General features: G+C 36.0%; 1 protein-coding gene across 3 annotated transcripts in view; it reads right to left on the bottom strand.

The window, feature by feature from the left end:
* The window catches only part of LOC149805040 (uncharacterized), a 123,074-nt gene that overhangs the window by 33,977 nt on the left and 66,863 nt on the right, over positions 1 to 22,234 (bottom strand). For all 3 annotated transcript variants that reach the window (XM_089946800.1, XM_089946792.1, XM_089946806.1), the window contains exons 11-14: positions 16,567 to 16,810; positions 12,891 to 13,010; positions 4,595 to 4,771; positions 362 to 445 (exon numbers count right to left, since the gene is read on the bottom strand). In XM_089946800.1, the coding sequence (XP_089802926.1) occupies positions 362 to 445; positions 4,595 to 4,771; positions 12,891 to 13,010; positions 16,567 to 16,810 (625 nt within the window). The remainder of the gene's footprint in view (positions 1 to 361; positions 446 to 4,594; positions 4,772 to 12,890; positions 13,011 to 16,566; positions 16,811 to 22,234) is intronic.

Genomic DNA, 22,234 nt, shown 5'->3' with positions numbered 1-22,234 from the left:
TTGTTTTTGCCATCTTTACTTGTATTCTCATTTTTATCAAGCAGAGTGAAAAATCCCTGAAGGGAACAAAACAGATTTTCCCTGAATAGTAAAATATTAATTCCTTAAGTATATACATGGTGAAAAATATACCTGCAGATCGAACAAGTTGTCATCTAGTATTTAACTAGTATATTAAATACCTCTCATATCTAATGTCTCTTCTATCAACATTGGTTGCAATTTGTGTCAAATTTTTACTGTTGTTTAGCCTATAATTTTCCTTCTTGTGTTAATCATACTTTCCATATAAAAAGTGTGTATAAAACAGTTTTAAGAGAACTGAAGAATTTAAATTTAAATGTCTTAAAGTATTACATACCTTTTCTATTTCTCTTTGAGTTCTTTTGTGTACATTCCTCTTTACACAAGTTGACACATCAGCTTGCATCTCAGACACGTATACCTAAATGACATTAAAAAAACAATTCATAGATCAAACCAGTTTCACATCAAACAAGTGAACTGAAAATCATGATATAAATGCCAAAAGAAATTTTAAGCTGACAAATAAACAAATAAACCGATCAATTAATCAATAACTATTGGATCAATAAACAGATGAATGTATCAATCAATCAATCAATCAATCCTTCAATCCAACCATCCATCATACATCCATCCATCAACGAATTCATCAACCTGCAAATTATGATTGAATTTTATTGTTGTTGATGGGTTTAACACCATTTTTCAGCACAAGATAGGCTATGGTGGCGCTCACCAGATAATATGTACTTTTGAGAGAGTGACGTATGTAAGGTGAAGTAGTTCGCATTTAAAATATGCACAGTGGAGAGAATGTTTGCATATCTCTATGCTACATTAATGTAATGTGGATGATGTTTCTTTTGGATATTGTACTTTTGGAAATTTTACACGATTTAAGCACACTGCTAACTAAAATGACTGCTCCCTTGTGTTAAAAAATCAGTCTGAATTAGTCTAAAGTACACTATACATAGCAGCTATTAAAATAGGGAAAATGAATTTTGCCAGACTAGACAATACCAGCTTCTGAAAGTGCAATGAATGAATTACCAAATATATAAAATGTAAAAAAAGTTATCGGCTCTTTTTTATACAACTGACCTCTGAAGTTCAGGAAGTGAAAATGACCAAGTAGAGCTAGCACTTTTTTGAAAGGTGCACATTTGAAGTAAGGCCAAGCTGTATACTCTATAACCCATAGTACACCCATCAATCATACACCAAAATAAAGGGAATTAAAGGTTCTTTGCATTATACCTAAGATATACAAGGTCTTTATTAAATAGCCAGTATAACCAGTGAGGAAAGCCGGGGACATTCTTTTTCTTTAAATTCCTAACCCTATGCAAAATGTGAAACTGTATAGCGCCACCTATACATGGCTGCCAGTATAAATGGTGGAGGAAGAACCCAGGAAAACCACAGAAAGAACCACCAACCCATGAGAAGCTACCAGCAAGCTTTCTCACATACCCACATTGGCCAAACCCAAAACTCAAACCAATGCAGACAGATGTGGGATGGCAGTCATCCGTAACAGTGAGCACTTTAGACCATTCGGCCACTCGGGGCCCCAACTGAATTTGTGACATACATATGTTAAGTATGAAAAATATGGGCTTTTCCCTTTAAAAGAGCATACTAGGGTTAAAGTGTTAGTTTCATTTAAAACCCACAGCCAACAAACAAGACTGTCCCTTTCTACTCATCACAAAAGGGAGTACATTCTGGGACAACATGAACCTAGTAATTTAAACAAGAGTCCCTTGAAAGGACTGATGATATACCCTAGGCAAATTAGCTGCTGTGTTATATATAAGGAATGTCAGACTGGCACCATTTTCACTGCACAAATAGAGGACATCTTTTGAAGTCTTTTGGCAAAAACCCCATATCATAATGATGAGAAAGACCATCCCATACATTTTATTGGTCAATGACCAGATTAACTAAAATACTGTTAACAAAAAGGTTAATCTAAGGTGTAGATGGATGCATGGATGGGCAGAAATGTATACAGATAACAAAGTGATCACCACGTTAAGTTTCCATAATTGCACACTCAACAAAAACATCTACCCATACCAATCATCCTATCTTCCATAACTTGTAAACTGTTTTAAACAGAATAGCCTTAAGAAATTCTGACAAATATTAACTTGGAGTAAGTTTATGAATAAATTTCTCTAAATGCAATGTATAAATAGTGATGAAGCAGCATCTAGTATTACCTTCTTTGACATAATCTCAGAATTTCTTCAAATTGAGATTTATACTGGATACTGCAATGCATAACCTTTGGTAAACCATCAGAATTTTACCAAAAGAATTGGGGCCCCGAGTGGCCAAGTGGTCTAAAGCGCTCTTCGTTACGGATCACTGCCATCTCACCTCTGTCTGCGGCGGTTCGAGTCTAAGATTCAGCCAATGTGGGCATGTGAGAAAGCTTGCCAGTAGCTTCTCGTGGGTCGGTGGTTCTTTCCGGGGTTTTCCGGGTTCTTCCTCCACCATTAATACTGGCCGCCATGGATAGCCTATCGTGCTGAAAAATGGCGTTAAACCCCACAATAACAACAACAACAACCAAAAGAATTAGTATAAATATAAAACCTGGACAAAATGGATGAGATACAAAGCTGAAATAAGAGACAATTTTTCTAGAAATAATTTAATCATAGTGAGATTTTCTCTATCATTCTATAATAAAGTTGTATAATTTTTTTTACAATCATTGCAATTACTGGGTACCAAATTTTATTATTCGCAAAGATACAGGAATATTTTTCCCCACCCCTGCTTTCCAAACATAACAAAGGTCAGTTGTCTTATAAACTTAAAGTTCATAAAATACTTGTAGCTCCATAGCTGATCCCATCTGTGCCAACAAGTGGTGGAACATGATGGGTTAGAGGTGTCAACTGTGAAATGAAATAACAATCTAATTAATGGACCAGTTTCACAATTCCAGGAAAACAACGCTCTCGATTATCTAGCAAAATTTCTTAATTCCAAAATGAGGCAGTCACTGCTGGAAGATTTACAAGCAAATAAAATGCTAGAATGTGAGAAGTAAATCAATTACAGCCTAGAAGATTTACAGTGCTTAACCATCAAACAATTAAAATAAATCTTAAATCTGAACAATGATAGTATTAGAGGACAAATGGCCACGCTAGTATTGTGTACCTATGCCCTGAATTTGCATGGAAAAGATGACTTGCAGTTAAAATAATAGGTGTAAGTGTTATGTTGACATCCAACATTTCACAATGTTATGCCTCGGCAAAAATGCTGAATGGACTGGAGATTTCTTTTTTAAAATATCAAAAACGAATTTCCATTAGATTTATGACTATTTAGTAGAGAAAATGAAAACAGTGATGAAAGGAACCAATTTTGAAAAAACAGATTGCATCTGCATTATTAACTGAAAGGTCTGTCATTGAGATTAAAGTTTCAAGGAAGAGACCTTATCTGTATACGTGAAAAGTATCCATGAAAAATAAAAAACCAAAATTATAGAATAATCTAATTTAAAATTAAAATACTAAAATTATAGAATAATATTATAATCAAAATATTAAACTATGGAATAGTGTTATTTTATTCAAAGTACTAAAACTATAGAACAGTATTATTTTAATTAAAATACCATAACTATAGAATAATGTTATTTTAATTAAAATACCAAACTAAAGAATAATGTTATTTTAAATTAAAATTGTTTAGATAATTGTCAGACGTAGATCCTAGATTCTGAAAATGTGTTTATATGGACATTTGTACCATTTGAAACTAACATCAGTACATTAGTCAGAGACACGTAGATTTCACTACAGACTAAAATCTTTACATTTGTATTAGTCTAATTGGACCAAGGAAAATTTATTTTAAATTTAAGTTCGAAAGAAGTGGGGGGGGGGGGGCCTGCTGCTTTCTGAATCTGCAAGAATAGTGATTATTTTTCTACAATGAGTGTAGCTGCAATTAAAACTGCATAGGCATAAACATACCTTGATAGCTAAGCTGTATATGCATCAAAACATGATTTGACAAATATTATTAAAACTAAAAAAGAACCTGCTTAAAATGATTTTGTGCAAAATAAGATAAAATATATTCTAAAACAAACTTTTAATAAAAAACCAATTTTTAAGATATTTTTCATTTGCTTGGCTGCACGTTATTTTTTAAAAAATAATTTAGGAACAGGTTTCATTATATTATGATTATGATTATTATTATTACAGATCTATGTATTATGAATGCTCTTATCTGTGTATCAACACTATATTAAAGTACATGTACATGATGTCATTATTCAGACTGTCCAACACAGATCTCCACTTCCAAGTCAATATAAAGAATGTCCATCCAGCAGTGTTAGCCTCATTTTGATTTTTATAAGTCAATATCAAGAATAGTAACTGGTACAAAACGTGTACTGTGAAAGGGGTCTATTGTCTAACATTTCTATAAGATGGCAAATTAAAATCTTAAGATAAGTTTCCTTTGCATATAAGTCATTAGAAAGGAACTGAAACAAATTCTGTCACCGACTCACCTGAAAACCTTTTGATTTGGCATAACTCCAAAAATCTTCAAAATGCCGTACTTTGTCAAATACAGCATCTATAACAATGAATGGGAAAAACCCATCATCTATTGTCTTCTTAAAACTTTTCAACATGTTCTGCCTGTATGTGTGCTCCATATCTGCTTCATATTCATACTCCAGGCTCTGAAATAATATGCATTCAATAATATTGCTATCCTATCATGATTGGCATTTAACAAATTACAAGCCACTACACTGTTTTGTCTCTTTACAATGCAATTCTATAAGATGTTAAAGCAAACTGCTCTATAAGTAAGGCCATGTTACAATGAGGTAAAATATGGACATTATGCCATTTTTGGATAGTACACTAATTGGTCTACAATACAGGTGTGCTTGACCGTTTCTCTTCTTATTTGTTAGTGCTTAATATTTGTACATGGCTTTGATGCTAAGCATGTCTTTTAGTGTTGTAGTTTCTTACATGGCCCATGATCATGCTTTATCTGACTATTCATTCAGATCTAAGAACACAACATACTACATGAACCAAGTTAAGCTCCAGCATTTAAACATATTTGGACAAGCACAACACACATAAAATATATCTCAGTTTCCATATTTTACCCAGACAATGCATTGTAATTATGATTGACATATCAAAACTTTAACTAGTGCATATCACCTTTGAAAAACACATGAAAAGTCAATGAAGCGTTGATTACTGTAGAATCAACAGAACTATCAAATAAGTGGTTTAAGATATGAAACAGAACCAAGAACTATAAAGTATATTTTTCAAAGAAAGGCAAATAAATTGCATATTTGATACATTACATTGTTATTAAAGCTTCATGAAATGTATCAATGTTATCACAATGCAGTATCCTGCACAGCTTGGATGTATTTATGACCTCATAGATGAACAAGTTAAAAGTCTCTTAAGTGTATTTCAAGTCTGTGAGATCAGGTCTAGGGTTTGCACATGTCTTTTAGAAGATAAAATCATGAGAAAAATGTTTTGTTCCCAAAAATCTGGTAGAAACAGAGTAAACAGTCACTAAAACACTGAGTGACCTGGGGAGGAAACCAGCTGTGCTACTGATACAGATCCCATCATGTCAAATTTAATCTTTTGGGATCTCTCAAACAAAAGTTAGAGAACAGTAAAAATGTATTCACAATGGTTTTTACCTTCAGAAGACTGATGTGTGTGGAACAAGAAGGGCAAGAGATGGGCACCCCAGTCAGTCATACTGAAATCCAGGTGAAATGATTTCTAGCAGCTTATGCTAAAATTGAATACCTGCTGTGAGCTATGAGACAGAGCCTCATGTAATCCAAAGCACTGTTGGGTCTAGTGGCAAAACTGCCACTGAGATAGAATGACTGTAAACAGGGTTTTCATATTTTAACAGGCAGACAGATCCATAGCAATGTTGGACTAATATATGGGGTTCCTGTTCAAGTCTCTATATGTGGGATTCCTGGACTCATATTCAAGTCTCTGTGAATGAGGTTCCTGGACTGATACTCAAGTCTACATGCATGGGGTTCCTGGACTGACATATATTCAAGTATCCATGAATGAGGTTCCTGGACTGATATTCAAGTCTCCATGTGTGGGGTTCCTGGGCTGATACTCAGGTCTCCATGAATGAGGTTCCTGGACTGATATTCAAGTCTCCATGTGTGGGGTTCCTGCACTGAAACTCAGGTCTCCATGCATGGGGTTCCTGGACTGATATTCAAGTTTCCATGCATGGGGTTCGTGAACTGATATTCAAGTCTCCATGCATGGGGTTCCTGGACTGATATTCAAGTGGAGTCTTGGACTAATATTTAAGTCTCTCATGTGTGAGGTTCCTAGACTGATATTCAAGTCTCTATAAATGAGGTTCCTGGACTGATACTCAAGTCTCCATGCATAGTGTCCTTGGACTGATACTGACATTGCCATGCATAGGATTTTTGGACTAATATTCAAGTCTCCATGTGTGGGGTTCCTGAACTGATTCAAGTCTCCATGAATGAGGTTCCTGGGCTGATATTCAAGTCTCCATGAATGAGGTTCCTGGACTGATATTCAAGTCTCCTTGCATGGAGTTCCTGGACTGATATATTCAAATCTCCATGCATGGTGTTCCTGGACGGATATTCATCTCCATACATGGCATTCTTGGACTGATATTCAAGTCTCTGTGCATGAGATTCTTGGACTGATATTCAAGTCTCCATGCAGGGGGTTCTTGGACTCGTATTCTGTCAAAGAAAGATTTTCAGTCCATACATATAGAGGACGACTTCAAAATTCCCATGCCTGCAATATTTCTGTCAATGGCTGAGATTCTGGTATTGAAAGAATACATTTGTGCTGGTCTTGAGAATGCCTCTGAACCAGTGCAAGATATCAGCAACTCAACCAGACTGTAGTATCTGTTTGAATAAAGGCTGGTGTTTCTTGCCTTTAAGGCCCATAGATGCAGGAATTTTATAAAAGGGCATTGATAGAGCAGGAGGGGGAAAGAACTCTAGGCAGAAGCTGGAACACTTCTTCAGTGGGTTTACAGATGGATGTCATCTTCGACATAGAGCAGAGAAGGGATTTGTGAACATACATCTTCGAAGTCAAAGTTAAAGGGTGATAAGGTAGCCTCCTTTGTTGGTAGTGAAGGCCGGACAGGGAATTATGATGACTGGGGCTGGGAATATGTCAATGTTGTGAAACAGTAAACTCCAGATGTTGGCTTCTGATTGTCTTCAGAAGTCTAAAATGGATACCGGGTTGTTGGAAAAAGGAAATTGCCATGGCTAGTAATTGATCATGATGGAGTCATGACCTGAGATGAAACTGTCACAATCTGGTCCATATTGCCTTAATTGGATGGATATTGTGGGAGATATAATCACCAAATCCAGTGCTGGTTAGGTTGTGCATTCAAGGCAAGGCTGGGGATTGTAGTGGTATGACCAGGTGCCAGAAGATGTTTGAATCTGGAGTCTGGGATAGGACATGCTGGAAAGACTTGAGTACAAGTCAAGATAGTTCCACAGCTTGAGTAGACAAGGCATAAATGTGGCTGATTTCAAATCTGAGGACTGGTATTGGCCACTGAGGGACAGAATACATGACTATAAATGGAATACAAGTATGGTAATGACTTGTCCAATTGGGATGCCGTGTTGTGTTGGTACTGGCACATTAGCCTATTAAGTGTTGGTGTGACCAGGACAAAGTGTGGAAATGTGGGCAACAATCTCACTGCAGTCATGTGGACAGGCTCTGTTTTGGTAGATAATGCTGGACCTTTCACTTGATCAGCAACTTTTCAGCCACTGGTAAGTGCATAAAATACAAAGTTAGCAAATGAAGCAGAATTGGATGCAAAACTACCAACATCTGAATCCTCTGAAGACTGCTTTTTGATTTCTGACTCTCATTAACCCAAGATAATTGTTTGGTAGAAACCATTGCCAGGTCACATCTGTCCACTGTGAGAGAATTTCACATGTATGGTCTGAAAGGAACACCACCTACAGCATACTTATCAGTGGGGAAACCTCTTTTGGTTAGGATAACACGATTGCCATAATAATTTTAATTTTTGATGTAAATTTCCATCTGGAGAAAACCATACACTTTGATAACTCCATCACACACAATTTTCACTGCATTTGCTTTGACTCTTTCTCTACAATAGCTTAAGTCTAGAATGGCAAAATTTGCCCAATAAATAAAAGGAAAATATAAAGAACTCCTTACCAGTTGTCTTGCATCTAAAGGCTTTTAATGTTGAAGGGTAACATGTTACAAGTGGCACCTACAAATCATGTAGGTGGAGTGATTATCTTAGCCACCTCAAGCCTTTTATATGCCCTATACTTTGTCCTGCCCATTGTAACCAGGATCTGAACAGAACCAAAATATGGCATACATACATGTCAAATTAGTCAAGTGTTAGAACTCTAAGATTTCGGTGAAACAGACACTAAACAAATGGAATAAAATAATGGAGAAAACTACTCCTATGGTCTAACTGCTAAGAGTATGTGAACATTTACTTGGAATAAAATGTAATAAAGATCAAGTACAGAGTTATATAATAAGCAGTTCGATCCACTGGATAATTATGATGGTAACCCATATGAAGAAAGAGTCCAACTGAAGTGTAAAATATTCATCTACAATGCCTGCACCAAAGTGAATGTACTTGGGATGCCTTTTAAGATGCATGCTAACCTGACACAAGAGGAAGTAACTGAGGATTGACAGGGTTTGGTACCAATATTTCTATCCATGGGGAGACCATTCTTACCCAAATTCTGTCTTGGCAAGAAGATTAAGTTTGACCACTTTTCTTGCTAAAACAAGCAAATCAATGTAGAAATGTCTTTTTCACTTGAAAGGGTTGCATTTGCAACATAGTGGATGTTCAAATAACATTATAATCAGAAAATGTATTTGATGAAATTCCATAATTATAGTAATTGAGCATTTTCAGGCAAGAAACATTGAATACTTTCACCTACTAGAAATATGTCTCTAATCCATGTAAAATTTATGTAGAAAAAATTGTTTTAAAAAAGAAAACATTGTAAATCATATAATTTTTTTATTTCAACACTTGCTGAAATTGAGCCCTCACACTGTCACAGGAAAAAAACAGACTGAATTTGTGTTTGTAAAATAATGCAAAAATGTTCACAAAATTAGAAAAAGAGACACTCAAAGGGATTGACACTACTGGGATAAAAGAATTTCAAGGAATTCAAGATAAGACCATTTCTTTCAAGTGTTGAAACCTTCTATGATATTCTATAGCAGTAAGATTTTGAAATCAGCTGCTGTGGTATGCATATCAGATGTCAGCTTGGCACCATTTTCATTTAAGAAAAAGTGGACATCATTTGAAGACTTTCGGTGAAACCCCATGTCATAATGATCATATATTCAGAGAGAGTAATGACAACAAGATTTTTAAGACAGACATCATGGCAGCCATTTTGGATGTTCAACTAGTACCATCTTCATTGAGGACCACCCAGGTATAATAAAAAGTATAATGGTGAAAACTCATTTTGATATAACTATCCATTTGGAGCAAAGTAAAAATAATATTTTCAAGATGACTTTACATTCAGGAGTAACAATATAATGATTATCAAAATAGCTGCTTTGATGGCCATAATGGATATCAGACTGGCCTCATTTTCATTCAAGACCAACTGAATACAATAAGTCTTCTGGTGTAAACCTTGCATCAGTATGACTTTTTGTTACAGTAGAGTTGTGACAACAAGTCTTTTATGATAGCTGCCATGGTAGCCATACTGGATGTCAGACTGGCATCATTTGTTTTTAGGACCAGCAAGACACAGTAAGTCTTTCTGTGAAAATCCTGTGTTGATATGATCTTCCATTCAGGATGAGTAGCCATAACAAGATTTTCAAGAAGGCCATCATGGCAGCCGTATTCAGGTTCAGATTAGCACTATTATCATTTAGGAGCAAGTAAGCGTCTTTCAGTGAAAACCTGATGTTGATATGTCCATCCATTCAGGAGGAATAGCAATAAAAAGATTTTCAGATGGCCACCATGGCAGCCGTATTTGGGTTCAGATTGGCACCATTTTCATTTTGGACAAAGTAAACAAAATGCTTGTGTTGATTATACAGACATTTCATCTGGAAATTCAAGCACTTTCACGGACAAAAATGTAATTTTCAATGACCATAATTATCTATTCATGCATTAAGGAAGAATATTGATTATGGTATGTACACTCCATACAATTTCAGAATTAAATACTTTACTTTTAAACAAGAACTCTGAAATATTTTTTGTTAAACTAGGCCCAAGTGAAAACACAAGCTTTAGGGGCTTTGGGATATGGGCGGTGGGTAGGTGGGGGGAGGAAACAGCCATTTCATTTATATCAGTTTGGGAGTTAGCAGTCTTATTTTTAATTCCTTCTTGAGTCTGTCATGCTTAAGCAAAATATATTCAAATTTCATTCTTGTTGTTGATGTTTCATTCTTTTTATGATTATCACACTTACCATGGAATTTTAAAGCACTTTTACTCATGTATCTGGCTAAGGTAACTATAGTTCTGCAAGTCAAGTTACATTGATGGAGGGAATTTATAACTGTGGTATATATATATATATATATATATATATATATATATATATATATATATATATATATATATATATATATATATATATATATATATATATTCAGTTGTCAGATCTTAGCGATATGGCACTTGGTCCTATTTTGAATGCATTTTTCCAGCAATTTCACAGACTGACAATGATGCTGTCAAAAGTATGTCAATTTCAGTCAACCAATGTAGCCTGCTATATCAGTGTCAATTCTTAAACAGGTTGCAAAAGAAATGAAAAAAGTGCCCTCCCTTGCATTATATAGTACATATATGATACATAGGTAGATTATAAGCAATGATATGAGCCCCTGTGCACCATTCTAATGCAGCAGCTTTCAACAAATAAAAAATTTCCAACAGGCAATGAGCTTTAACCTCACATCCCAAAAAAATTACCAGAGTATCTAAAAAGGGGTAGGAAAGGTCAGAGGAAACTCAAACAAACGACTTTAAAACAAACCTATAAACTTGCACAAACTTATTCATTTCATTCATCAAATTATAATTTCTAACCAGATTGTCACCATGGGTTCCCAAATTCTATCAACTTGCTGTTGCTTAGAATCAAACTGGAGTTTCTGAGTTTCTTAATACAGTTGTCATACCTGCATAGGAAGGTCAGTGTTTTCAAGTAAAAGATGTAATAATTTCAGTAATTCTTGTTTTATATTTTTGATTTAGTTTATATTTGATTTAATTTAATTGTTTTGTAAGTTTTAAAATTTTTTATTGTTTAATTTCATTATAGGTCAAAAAAATGTAATTCTGTTTACTAGGAATTTGATATTTTCCAGAAATTAGTTTGACCTTAGAGTTGATCGTAAACACCAAACACTGTATCTTATGCTGACCTAGTTCCCGACCTTAATTCAAAAATCACTGAGACAAGTATACAACTTTTTATTTTTATCTTATTCTTAGAGTAAAATATCGGTTTTTGTCAAGGGATTTTTCTTTACACTGGAAAGTGTGTGTTTGTGACCAGTTTGGGAATTACATTTTCATTTTTATTTGAATTATTCTGATTCTAAAAAATTAAAATCTTTTTCCTGGAAATATTTGAGTGCTCATGCAGAATTATTGCACAAAGACATTTATTTAAATTTTATTCTGAAATTCAAACACTGGAATATTACTGACTGTGAAATAAAAAATGAACTGTAGATGATACAACACCATATGACTACAGTATACGTCATCACCTTCCATTTTGGATTCTTCATCAGGATTCGAACTTGAATTCATTAGAACATTTCATTATTAGGACTTCTAAAATTTAATTCGTGGATCATTCTTGGATTATTTTTGGATTTGATTCTTAAAACCCTAAGTTCTTATTTTTTTCATTTTTACAGCATTTTTCCAGGGAAATAATTTGTTACATTTTTAAAAGCTTGTTGTTCTCACTCTTTCTTTTGTTACTGTTTATTTGAGTCTAAACAAGTAACATAAGATTCTGTACTTTTTGACACTATATCTCTTTTACTGGTTGAATTTATTTTAGAAAAATTAAAACCAGACACTGCAAATATTGGACACAGTCGACACAACTTTTACTGAAATGGATGATTCTATAAACCAGAAAAGGACAGTGAGCAGTCTGTCTTCTTATTTACATTAAGAATTTCAATTTAGTTTGAAACACATATCTTGACAGTGTTAAGGACCTCCTGGCAACAATTCAGTTAGAAATTATTAATTGATGAATTAATGTTATGTGCATTTGTTATCTCTTAGATGCTTTTCAATTTTAAAATTGGTAGGGGTACAAAACAAACAGGAGAGTGTATGAATACTATAGTGAAGATTCAGATGAAACCAGAGTATACCACCTTATTGCAAAACCACAATAAAATGAAATCATGTTTGAGATAATTAGAATATTACTGAAATGAGCTACATGACGATACCTGCCTTAAACAGGAACCATGTTATAATGAAGCTTAATAGTGAGGTAATTATGTATCTCACTACTTGTGTTAATATGATTAAATCTTTCTGTCATGCAAAATAAACCTTTAATGTTGATGCCACTGTAACATTGATGCAGCTGTACAAGTGATACCTTACTTTCACTACGTTTATAGAAGACAGACATAATATATTTTATAAACAAATAAGTAACACACCTTTTTCTTGACTTTTTTGCCAGTCTCAGGGTCCTTTTCAATCTTGTCTACTTCCACCATGAAGTAGTCATCTAGGCAAAGCATTCTAGGGGCACTGCCACCATTGGCACATTCCTTATCCTGAAAATAGACATTATGGTTCTATCAGTGTGGATTTGTAAAAAAATACATTTTTTGAAATAATTCTCAATTTTTATTAAACATATGGCATGACCCCATTCCCCCAAAAGCTGCTGATGTATCAGGACACAACTTCATGTCAGACCCCAAGGCTCAGTTGTGATCATAATCCAAGGTAGGAATGCAATAAGTGAAGTATTCAATGTTAACATATTTTCTAGATAGGAAGCAACAAGAGATCTAGTTGAGAGTTTGACCCTGAAAGTTTTTCCGACCGGAAAGCATTTTAGAGTCACCAAAACCTGCAGGTTTGGGACACAGGCCACTGGGCAAGAGGGGATAAACCTCGCTGACCAACTTGTTGAAAGACCAGTTCTCTTCCTCCTTTACTTACTTAACCAATGGTTGAGAGTGGGGAGGGGACCTGAACGGAGGAGTACCACATCAGTTTGTTTTGTATCAAAACTTGTGTGCATCAATAAGGACAGAAAGGACAATTTCATCCCACTCTCTTTCCTGGAAGACAGGACTATGTGATCCAATGTCTCTGTTTCAAGAGAGACTCGAGGGGGAGAGAACTGGTGACTCCTATTGCAGAGTTAACAGGCTGTCCTTAGCAATGGACTCTCCACATATTTTGACCCAACTTCATAAGATGATGAAGCTCCACAGACTACAGTAATGTCTTCATTATGGTGCAGGTGAAGGCCAGAAAGACCATGTTTTCATGTAGGGAAAGGACCAATCACTTCCTGTGGAGGAAGACCACACATCCAACAAGGATTAGGAGCAACAACTGGGAAGGTGAGAATGCTAATCAGGTCACTTTCCCTAATCTGACATCTGTAAGTTGATTCCCAATCCTCCATGGGATGAAATGGCAGACTGGAAGGGGCAGAAACTTGGCATGATCCTTATCCCTGTACTATACGGGCTACACTCACTGGTGCCTTGTCACCAGACAAAGACATATCAGGTGACTCAAATCTGTAGAAAGAGCCTTCCTTAGACCTGATAGACTTAAAACTGAGCTCTCCAATTAATTACCAGGGGGCTCAATTCCATTGCCCACAACATAGCTTTGGTACTGAAAGCATGCTGCTCCCCTCTTATAGGGGTGGGGGTGAGACTCACTTTCAACCGATACTAAGCTCTTGGCTGGTAGAGGGTTCTGCTCCCCTCTCATGCAGATGGGATGACCCTCTGCCCTTGTGGATGAGACAGGTGCTAATCCACCCAGTGATGTGCGACTTGCTCTGTCCTACTGGAAACAAAAGGATGCTGCTACTGCCTCACAGAATGGGGAGGGTGCAACTCACTCTCCATCTGTTTATAACCTCCCTTGGGAGAGAGCCCACTAACCCTAAGAGTCTCCAAAGCGACATGGTTATTCATTCACTGAGACCTGAAGGACTTGGAGAATGACAACCCCAAAAACTCTCTAGAAGACAAAGATACATTTTCCCTCCCTTATTATGTGCATCTCTCAGTGAGATCCCACCACAGGCTACAGAAGGGACATGCATCTGTCCTCTTGGAGTGTGTGCAAGATAAGCATGTTGGGTGTGTCCCTGGTGTTTTCCTTAGACACTGTACCAGTTAATGACATGGTTTCTGAACCTTGCGTGGAAACTTATGTTTTTGTCCCTCAAGCTATGTTTCTACACCTTGCACTTCTGTCCATAATATGCAAAGTCCACCATGTATTTATGGAATGACAGCCATGATGATAGTTTAATTTATTAATCTCAGGCAACTCCAAAGTGCAAGAATGGAATGGAAACTGTGATGGAAAATTTTAAGTACTGAACTTTGACCTTGAAAATGGGACCCACAATGTCGTCTTTAACAAACTTCTAATGATATAAACAAGTATACCAAGTTTACATCATTCGTCTCAAATGTCTCTACATTTATTGAATAAAGGTGTGAGGGAAAAATAAAAACATGATGTGACCTTGACTTTGAAGACAGGATACCCCATCCCATGTGGTTTGCAACATGAATGATAATGTATAAATATACCATATGTCATAACTTTAATCTAACATGGCTTGAAATCTAAAGACTACTGAGCATTAAGGAATGTGCTAGGGTAAACTTAAAACACTGAGCCATGACCCTGACATTCCACAATGATGTCACATGTTCTCTTTCTTAAATGCAGGACCAAAGAGGTGCCTATCCATTGCCGGTAATTCATAATTAATAAAACAGTCACCTACCCATAAATATCACCAGATGGTATAAACTACACACCTTCTGATTTTACAATAAACAATCAAAACATCATCGATTATTTACAGTGGATTCCACAAATTAATTTTTTCTCTCCAGAAACTGACTTGTCTATGGTAGCTCTGAAACTGATTATGGCAACATCAGTGAAACACACCCATCTATGGGAGTTTAAGATTTTAGTAAGCACAACAACACTGCTGCTCTTCATAAATCATTAAGTTATCATACTTGAACATGCTGTTTTTATTATGCTGATTTTGTCTTTTTATTATATTGTCCTTAAACTTTGAAAGATTTAGCTGAAATATGAAACAATTACAAAATCAACATTATACTCATTTACTATTTCAAACTTGGTGAGTTGTTTGAAGTAGGAAACAAGTCTTTTAAAATATTCCTACAACATGGTAATATAAGTAAAAATCAAACTGTACAACATGCAGACATATATAACCTGCAGGTGTGTGTGTGGAAGGGAATAACTTGGATAACCCACATGTTATATTCACTAATTTACAGAATACTAAGTTTTATTGCTTGAATCTTAAATGGCTTAAAAGTTATGTAGCAGAAAGAAAACAGTGAAGGAAAACTTAAATAGTGATCCCTGACCATGTCCTTACAATGATGATCTATGGATATACCAACTTTCATCCTTTAATTATCTTTTTTTTAAAGGTTCTGTGAGGTTTGACACCATTTTTCAGCATAACAATCTTTACTTTGTGGCCAGTATATTTGGTGGAGGAAGAACCTGGAAATACCACAAGAAGAATCACCGACCTACAGGAAGCATGCAAGCTTTCTCATACATCCAAACTGGTTATCCAATATTGAAAGATTTTTATGCCAGGATGCTTTTATTGTTCAAATACTGTACGGTGAGTTTTGGTTGTAAAGTTGTTGAAATGTTTTGCCAGTTTGAGTAACAAGTCTGCATTTGATGGAGGACTGGCATCATCTGTATAGATCTAAAATGCCTTCAAGGTAGGATTCTGTCAAATATGGCATAATGCTGCCTAGTGGTTAATGATAATAATTCTGCAAGAAATTTTTCTATTTTTAGTCAAGCAGATATCTGACAGCCAATCTAGGGAAATACTAATACTTTAGAAAAAACAATGCATGCTGAACACTATTTATAACATAACTGCATTTAAATGAGACTCGCAGATATTGAGTGGAAATTTCTAGTCCTAACCTCACCTGTTTTAGTCATGACATACAGTTAATACATACTTCTGATGTAACTTACTCAAACCAGTGGTCCCAAGAAATACAAATTAACTGAGATCGACTGTGTAAGAAGTTTTACCTTGATCAGCTTGCTAACATAGGTTTTCCCTGAGCCAGGCAGACCACGGACAATGACAACAATCTGTGGAGGTCGGCTCTCTCTACCAGGTGCACATAACAAGTCCTCTATTTTGACAACTTCTATCTTGGGCCCCATAGCTGTTGGGGGAGGAGGCCCTGGTGGGGGTCTAGGCTCTCCATGTGAAGAAGACATGTAGGATCTGTTTGTAAATGGATCCCTGTTCATCGGGGAATTATAGCCCCTGTGAAAGAAAATTAAAGATCAAAATACATATAAACTATGCATGATACCAATTGGAAAATAATTCTACCAAAAAAAATCAACTAACTGTGCCATTCCAACAAGATCCCAATTTTAGAATAATACATGCAATAAAATCAGCATCAAAATATAAAGTCCCTCTTCTCACATTTGTCAATTCCACAACCCAGACCCAATCCAAGCAATAGATCAGTGCACACACACATGCACACACACAGACAGAGCATATACTCAAGATGAAATAATCATCTCTTTCATTATGAAAGTTGCAAGAAGAATTACTAACTTCATAGATTTTTTTCAGAGCTATATTTTGGTATCTAATTGGAAAACTGACCCCTGTACTTCTAAGAATACTTATTCTGGAATATACTTGTGCTATTCTTTGTCTGCAAATTATAAGGGTAAAGGTACTGATTTCTAATCTGACATAAATAAGAGTTGTGTGATCTAATGATTGCTGGTGTGTGATCTAATGATTGCTGGTGCATAAAGGTCGAGTTAAACTATAAACAATTTAGACACAAATCAGCTGTAGCATAATGCATCAGCCTATCTGGGTCTATGTTTGTTCTACTGATTAGTCCTAATAAACTGCATGAACCCAGATCTAGGTCTGTGCATTCTGCAGTTGAATCAGCCTTATATGTGAGTTGTTGTTGTTCTGGATTAAACACCATCATTGTCTGACAGGATATACATAGTGGCCAGTGTAACTGGTTGCAGAAGAACCTGGGAAAACCCCAGTAAGAACCACCACTGACCCAAAGAAAGCTACTGGCAAGCATTCTCACATACCCACATTGGCCAAGACTGGAACTTTATCCCACATAGAGGTGAGATTGCAGTTATCAATAAAGGAGAGTACCACACACACCCCCATCCCCATCCCTTATGAGTGAGTATATACGGTACAAATTATAAATTTTTCAGATATATGGCATGATACTCAATATATACCTGTGGTACCTCCCTGATTATCCAGGACACTCCCTGATTTGACTCTAACATTTCACATTAAAAAGTGGGAAAAACATGTCAAATTTCTCTTATGTGAATCAAGAATTTCCTCATTTATTGTGTAAATTTTGGAAAAATCTGGAAATGAAGATGTTCTTTAAATATTAAGTGTTAACATCAGAAAGAAAAAGCCCCAAAAGTGGTCTTGAAGACCTTTAACACAGGTTATCGAGCACTGAAATTTTATATATAGAATCAAATGTGGTTCCTAAAGGTAGCTGCTCTCTTTAAATAAATGACTTTAGCCTAGGTTTGACTGCAATTGTATGTACTTCTAGTTTAAAAAAAAAACAACAGAACCACTGCAGCAAGATTTTAAATATATCTAAAATATCTGCACAATAATCAGCATGAGATATCATGACAAATTACACAAATAAAGTACATTCACAATAAAATTCACTTTCAGAAGCAATGAAACAGAAGTGATTATGTTCTATACTTAGAGATGCTTGGTTAAATTATTTTTTTTTAAACAACTCTCTTGCCTTTGATGCAATTAACAATGGTCAAGTTGTCAGACAGAACAAGAGTACATTTTCCAGAAAATATTCTCTACCATAATTGAAAGGCATTCACTATGGCCTTATCTCTAGAAAATCAATGTGTAATGAACATTAATGAAAGGGCCAAACACCACTGACTTCTTCGTTGTAGGGCAGGGGGTAAAATTCCTAGCCCGTCATTCTACCTCTTGGACAGATCATAATTTCCCATGGTTGATCTTGCAGCAGGAAGCCAGCCGTAAGTCAAATGAAATCATCCCACATACCAAAATGGGACCTAATGTAGTCTGCAATTTGGATTGCATCATCCAGTCGACAAAGTTTCAGCTACATATGGAATAGAAGAATCATCTGTATAGGTCTCAAGAACACGAGCCAGGACAAGGAGATCTGTACTGAGGAAACCCAAGAGGCAAGGAAGTTTCAGGTTAAAGTTTTATTCTGTAGTAGATGGTAGACACTACTGAGATACTTTTTGAGGCAAGTTCCTTTGGGAGAGAGACTTGGTTTAAGAAGATTCAAGTCCAGTAAGTGAAATTTTGGGATGGGATGGAATTAGATCAGATCTGCCCTTGTTGACAAACAATCCAAGGTAAAGCTGAAGCAAGCAAGGTATATTTGTCCTGACACAACAGATAATATGCCTGGTGTCCATGTAGAATGATGATCTGGTTGTTGGAAGTCACAACTTGAGGTAAATGGAAATGCAGCAAGACCCAGGAACTGATATTCAGAATGAATGAGAGAGCCCATAACTGGTACACCATGTCCCTGGAACACAAACCCCTGGAATTTTTTTTAAAGACCCATGTATGAGAATGAGAAAGAACACATCTTGCAAATTTAGTCTACATGCAAAATTCTTCCTCCTGAATGGTACTGAGAAGTGATCTTGGAATCTCCATTCTGAACTGTGGTGTCCAAAATAAATTGGTTGAGAGAGTTTCAATTTATAACTGTAAAAGATTTGCCACCGGCTTTGGGAAATAAGAAAAATCTAGTAAAGTTTCCATCTGGAACAATTTTTATCCTGTTTTTATAAGTATTTATTTCTTATTGCAGAATGGTGGTTCTGTACAGATCTCTTGGAATGTCTGTAGTGATGAGAGCCCCTCAATGCTGGCAAAACCAACTTGAACATGGATTGTATTGCTCCAACATTCTGATAGTCCAAACTAGCTGATGAGTATCAAGGACATCCTCTGATCCATATGAATGGTCTTGACATTCTCTTCCTGCATCTCTGAAGCCAAAAATCTCTTCAATCAATGTGCTGAAGTCTGAGAAGCCTCATGCGACATGTGCAATGACTGCTGGCGAAGCAGGTTTGGAACAGCGAATAAGTCTGATAGTTATCTCCAGGCATTATTCTGTGCATCACCAATGGTCTAGAATTTTGATATTGAACATCTGGGAATGAGGCCTAAATGCAATAGGTACTGGAACAGAACAGAGCAATAACTGATTATGGGCCTGTTCAATTACTGACCATAGTACTAGAGTCTGGCATTGAGTAGCATTTTACAATTTACCAATTCCAGTGCCAATCATATGAGCTCCCCCCCCCCATGGAATGGTCATTATCATGTGTTGGGCAGTATCTATAGTATGAACCTGAAATGGGTATACTGGGAACTAATATCACCATAACTCATCCAAGTAGGTTGAGGTTATGTCAGTACTGGTGAGGTCCATAGGCAGCTGCTGTCTGCAGCCCAGGTCCAGAACTCGCCTAGGAACGATCACCATGTACAGAGGTGTATCCGTGTTGCTGGCATATTCACTACTAGTTCAGAATAGCCACTGTAAAAAACTCGGTAATGGTTCCTAGGGTATGGCTTGTTGGCACTGTGCAAGAGGCCCAGGATGCCCTGGACTGCTGATTTTTCTTCTGAATGGGAAAGCTTTCTGCTCTCAGAGATTCTGTCAATGGAAGAAGCCTATTCATCAAAGTTGTTTGTTTGGCACAGTTTTGGTTACCCTTATATCCTCAGAAACCCAGACCAGCATGAGCACACACTGAATGTATGGCCTGACTGACTTCAGCCAACTTGAAAGATTTGTATCCTGAGCACTTAATAATGAGAGAGACGATCAATGGCATAGCCTGGGGAAATCAGTCAAGCATTACTTTAAATTTACTGTAAAGAGGATGCTATGAATGAAAAAAATATAGCCAGGGATATTACACGCATGACATTACAACATGTAACAACAGAACAATTACTGGACAGAGTTTAAAAATAAGGTAAAGGAACAAGTTAAATTAAAATTACCACAGACGATAGGGCAGGTAAGTTAGACAAATAAATTACAAACTATCAATCTACTGTAAATAAAGCAAGAAATCAACAGAAGGGCAATGGAGCATATGCCCCTGATGAGCTAAAAACTCCATCTACTCAACTGATAAAAAGGCATAAATGCATTAAGACTCTTTGAGGTCTTGAAAAAAATTGTGCTTCCAAGAATGAGCAAAGTAGTAATAGATGACTAAAGGGATTTTGGTGCCAAGTTCTTTATTCATGGGAAGACCACACTGTTATGTATACCTCATTTAATTTATATTTGAATTAATTTGTCTGTCTGTAAGTTTTAAAAAAAATTATTTTTAAATTTCATTACATGCCAATGTAATGTAGTTTTGTTTACTAGGAATTTTACAATTTTTCAGTCATATCGCTACGATGTCTGCAGTGTGACAGTTTATAGTGATGTCTAGCACTGGGGCATCATGCCACAGTCCCATTATCCTGACGCCAGGCCGACCAGTCCTAACACTAACCTCTTAATGCTGAGCACCAAGCGAGGCAGCTGTCGGTACCATTTTTGTAAGTCTTTGGGATGACTCGACTAGGGATCAAACCCATGACCTCCAGCATCTGAAGCAGATGCCCTAACCACTGGAGCAGTAAAAATACCTAATAACAGAAACACTTTCTATTCCTGATTTTGTTCTCAACCTTGATTCAGAGATCACTGAGACTGTTCTCAACCTTGATTCAGAAATCACTGAGACAAGTAAACAACGTTTCATTTTTATTTTATTCTCGGAGTAAAAGGATTGGATTTTATCAAGGTCATACTAGGAGTACGTGATTTTTTATATGTAATGGAGTATATGCCCCTGAGGAGCTAAACTCTTTTCTATTTTGCAATTCTGGGTTTTCCGAAATTGTGCAGTAGTCAGGTTTTATACTAATGTCTATAGAGATATTTCTCAGTTGGGCTTCTAAACAATGGGATGTAAAGATGTTCATTTTGTTTTGACAGTTTGGAGTTATAATTTTTATTCAAATTATTTGGATTCTAAAAGATTAATTCTTTTTCCTGGAAACATTTGAGTACTCATACGTTATTTTTGGACAAAAACATTTATTTAAATTTTATTCAGAAATTCAAACACTGGAATATGATTGTCTGTGGCTCACAAAGAACTGTAAACACATCAGCTCTATAAAGATAACAGAATATATCATCACCTACCATTTGGGATTTTTCTTCGGGACTCAGACTTGAATTCATTAGAACATTTCATTACTAGGACTTCTAAAATTTAATTCGTGGATTATTCCTGGATTAATTTTGGATTTGATTCTTAAAACTGTAAGTTCTTATTGTTTAACTTTAACAGTTTTTCCAAGGAAATAAAGTTGTTAAGTTTTTTCAAAGCCTGTTGTTTTCACTCTTTCTTTTGTTACCGTTTATTAAAGCCTAAACATGTAACAACTCTCATCTAACTTTCACTTGGCAAGCAGCTGACTCTTTTTTACCACTTCTGCTGCTAAAACATGCCAAAATATGAAGTGAACGTCTTATTAGCTTGACAGGCTAGATTGAGAAGGTAAGGATATGCTCTTAATGCATGGTAATTTATC

This window comes from Sinohyriopsis cumingii, chromosome 2 (assembly GCF_028554795.1).
Source record: "Sinohyriopsis cumingii isolate HCF-2022 chromosome 2, ASM2855479v2, whole genome shotgun sequence".
NCBI lineage: Eukaryota > Metazoa > Mollusca > Bivalvia > Unionida > Unionidae > Sinohyriopsis > Sinohyriopsis cumingii.
Note: the sequence above shows the minus strand (reverse complement) of the source record. Positions and strands in the feature narration are given on the sequence as shown.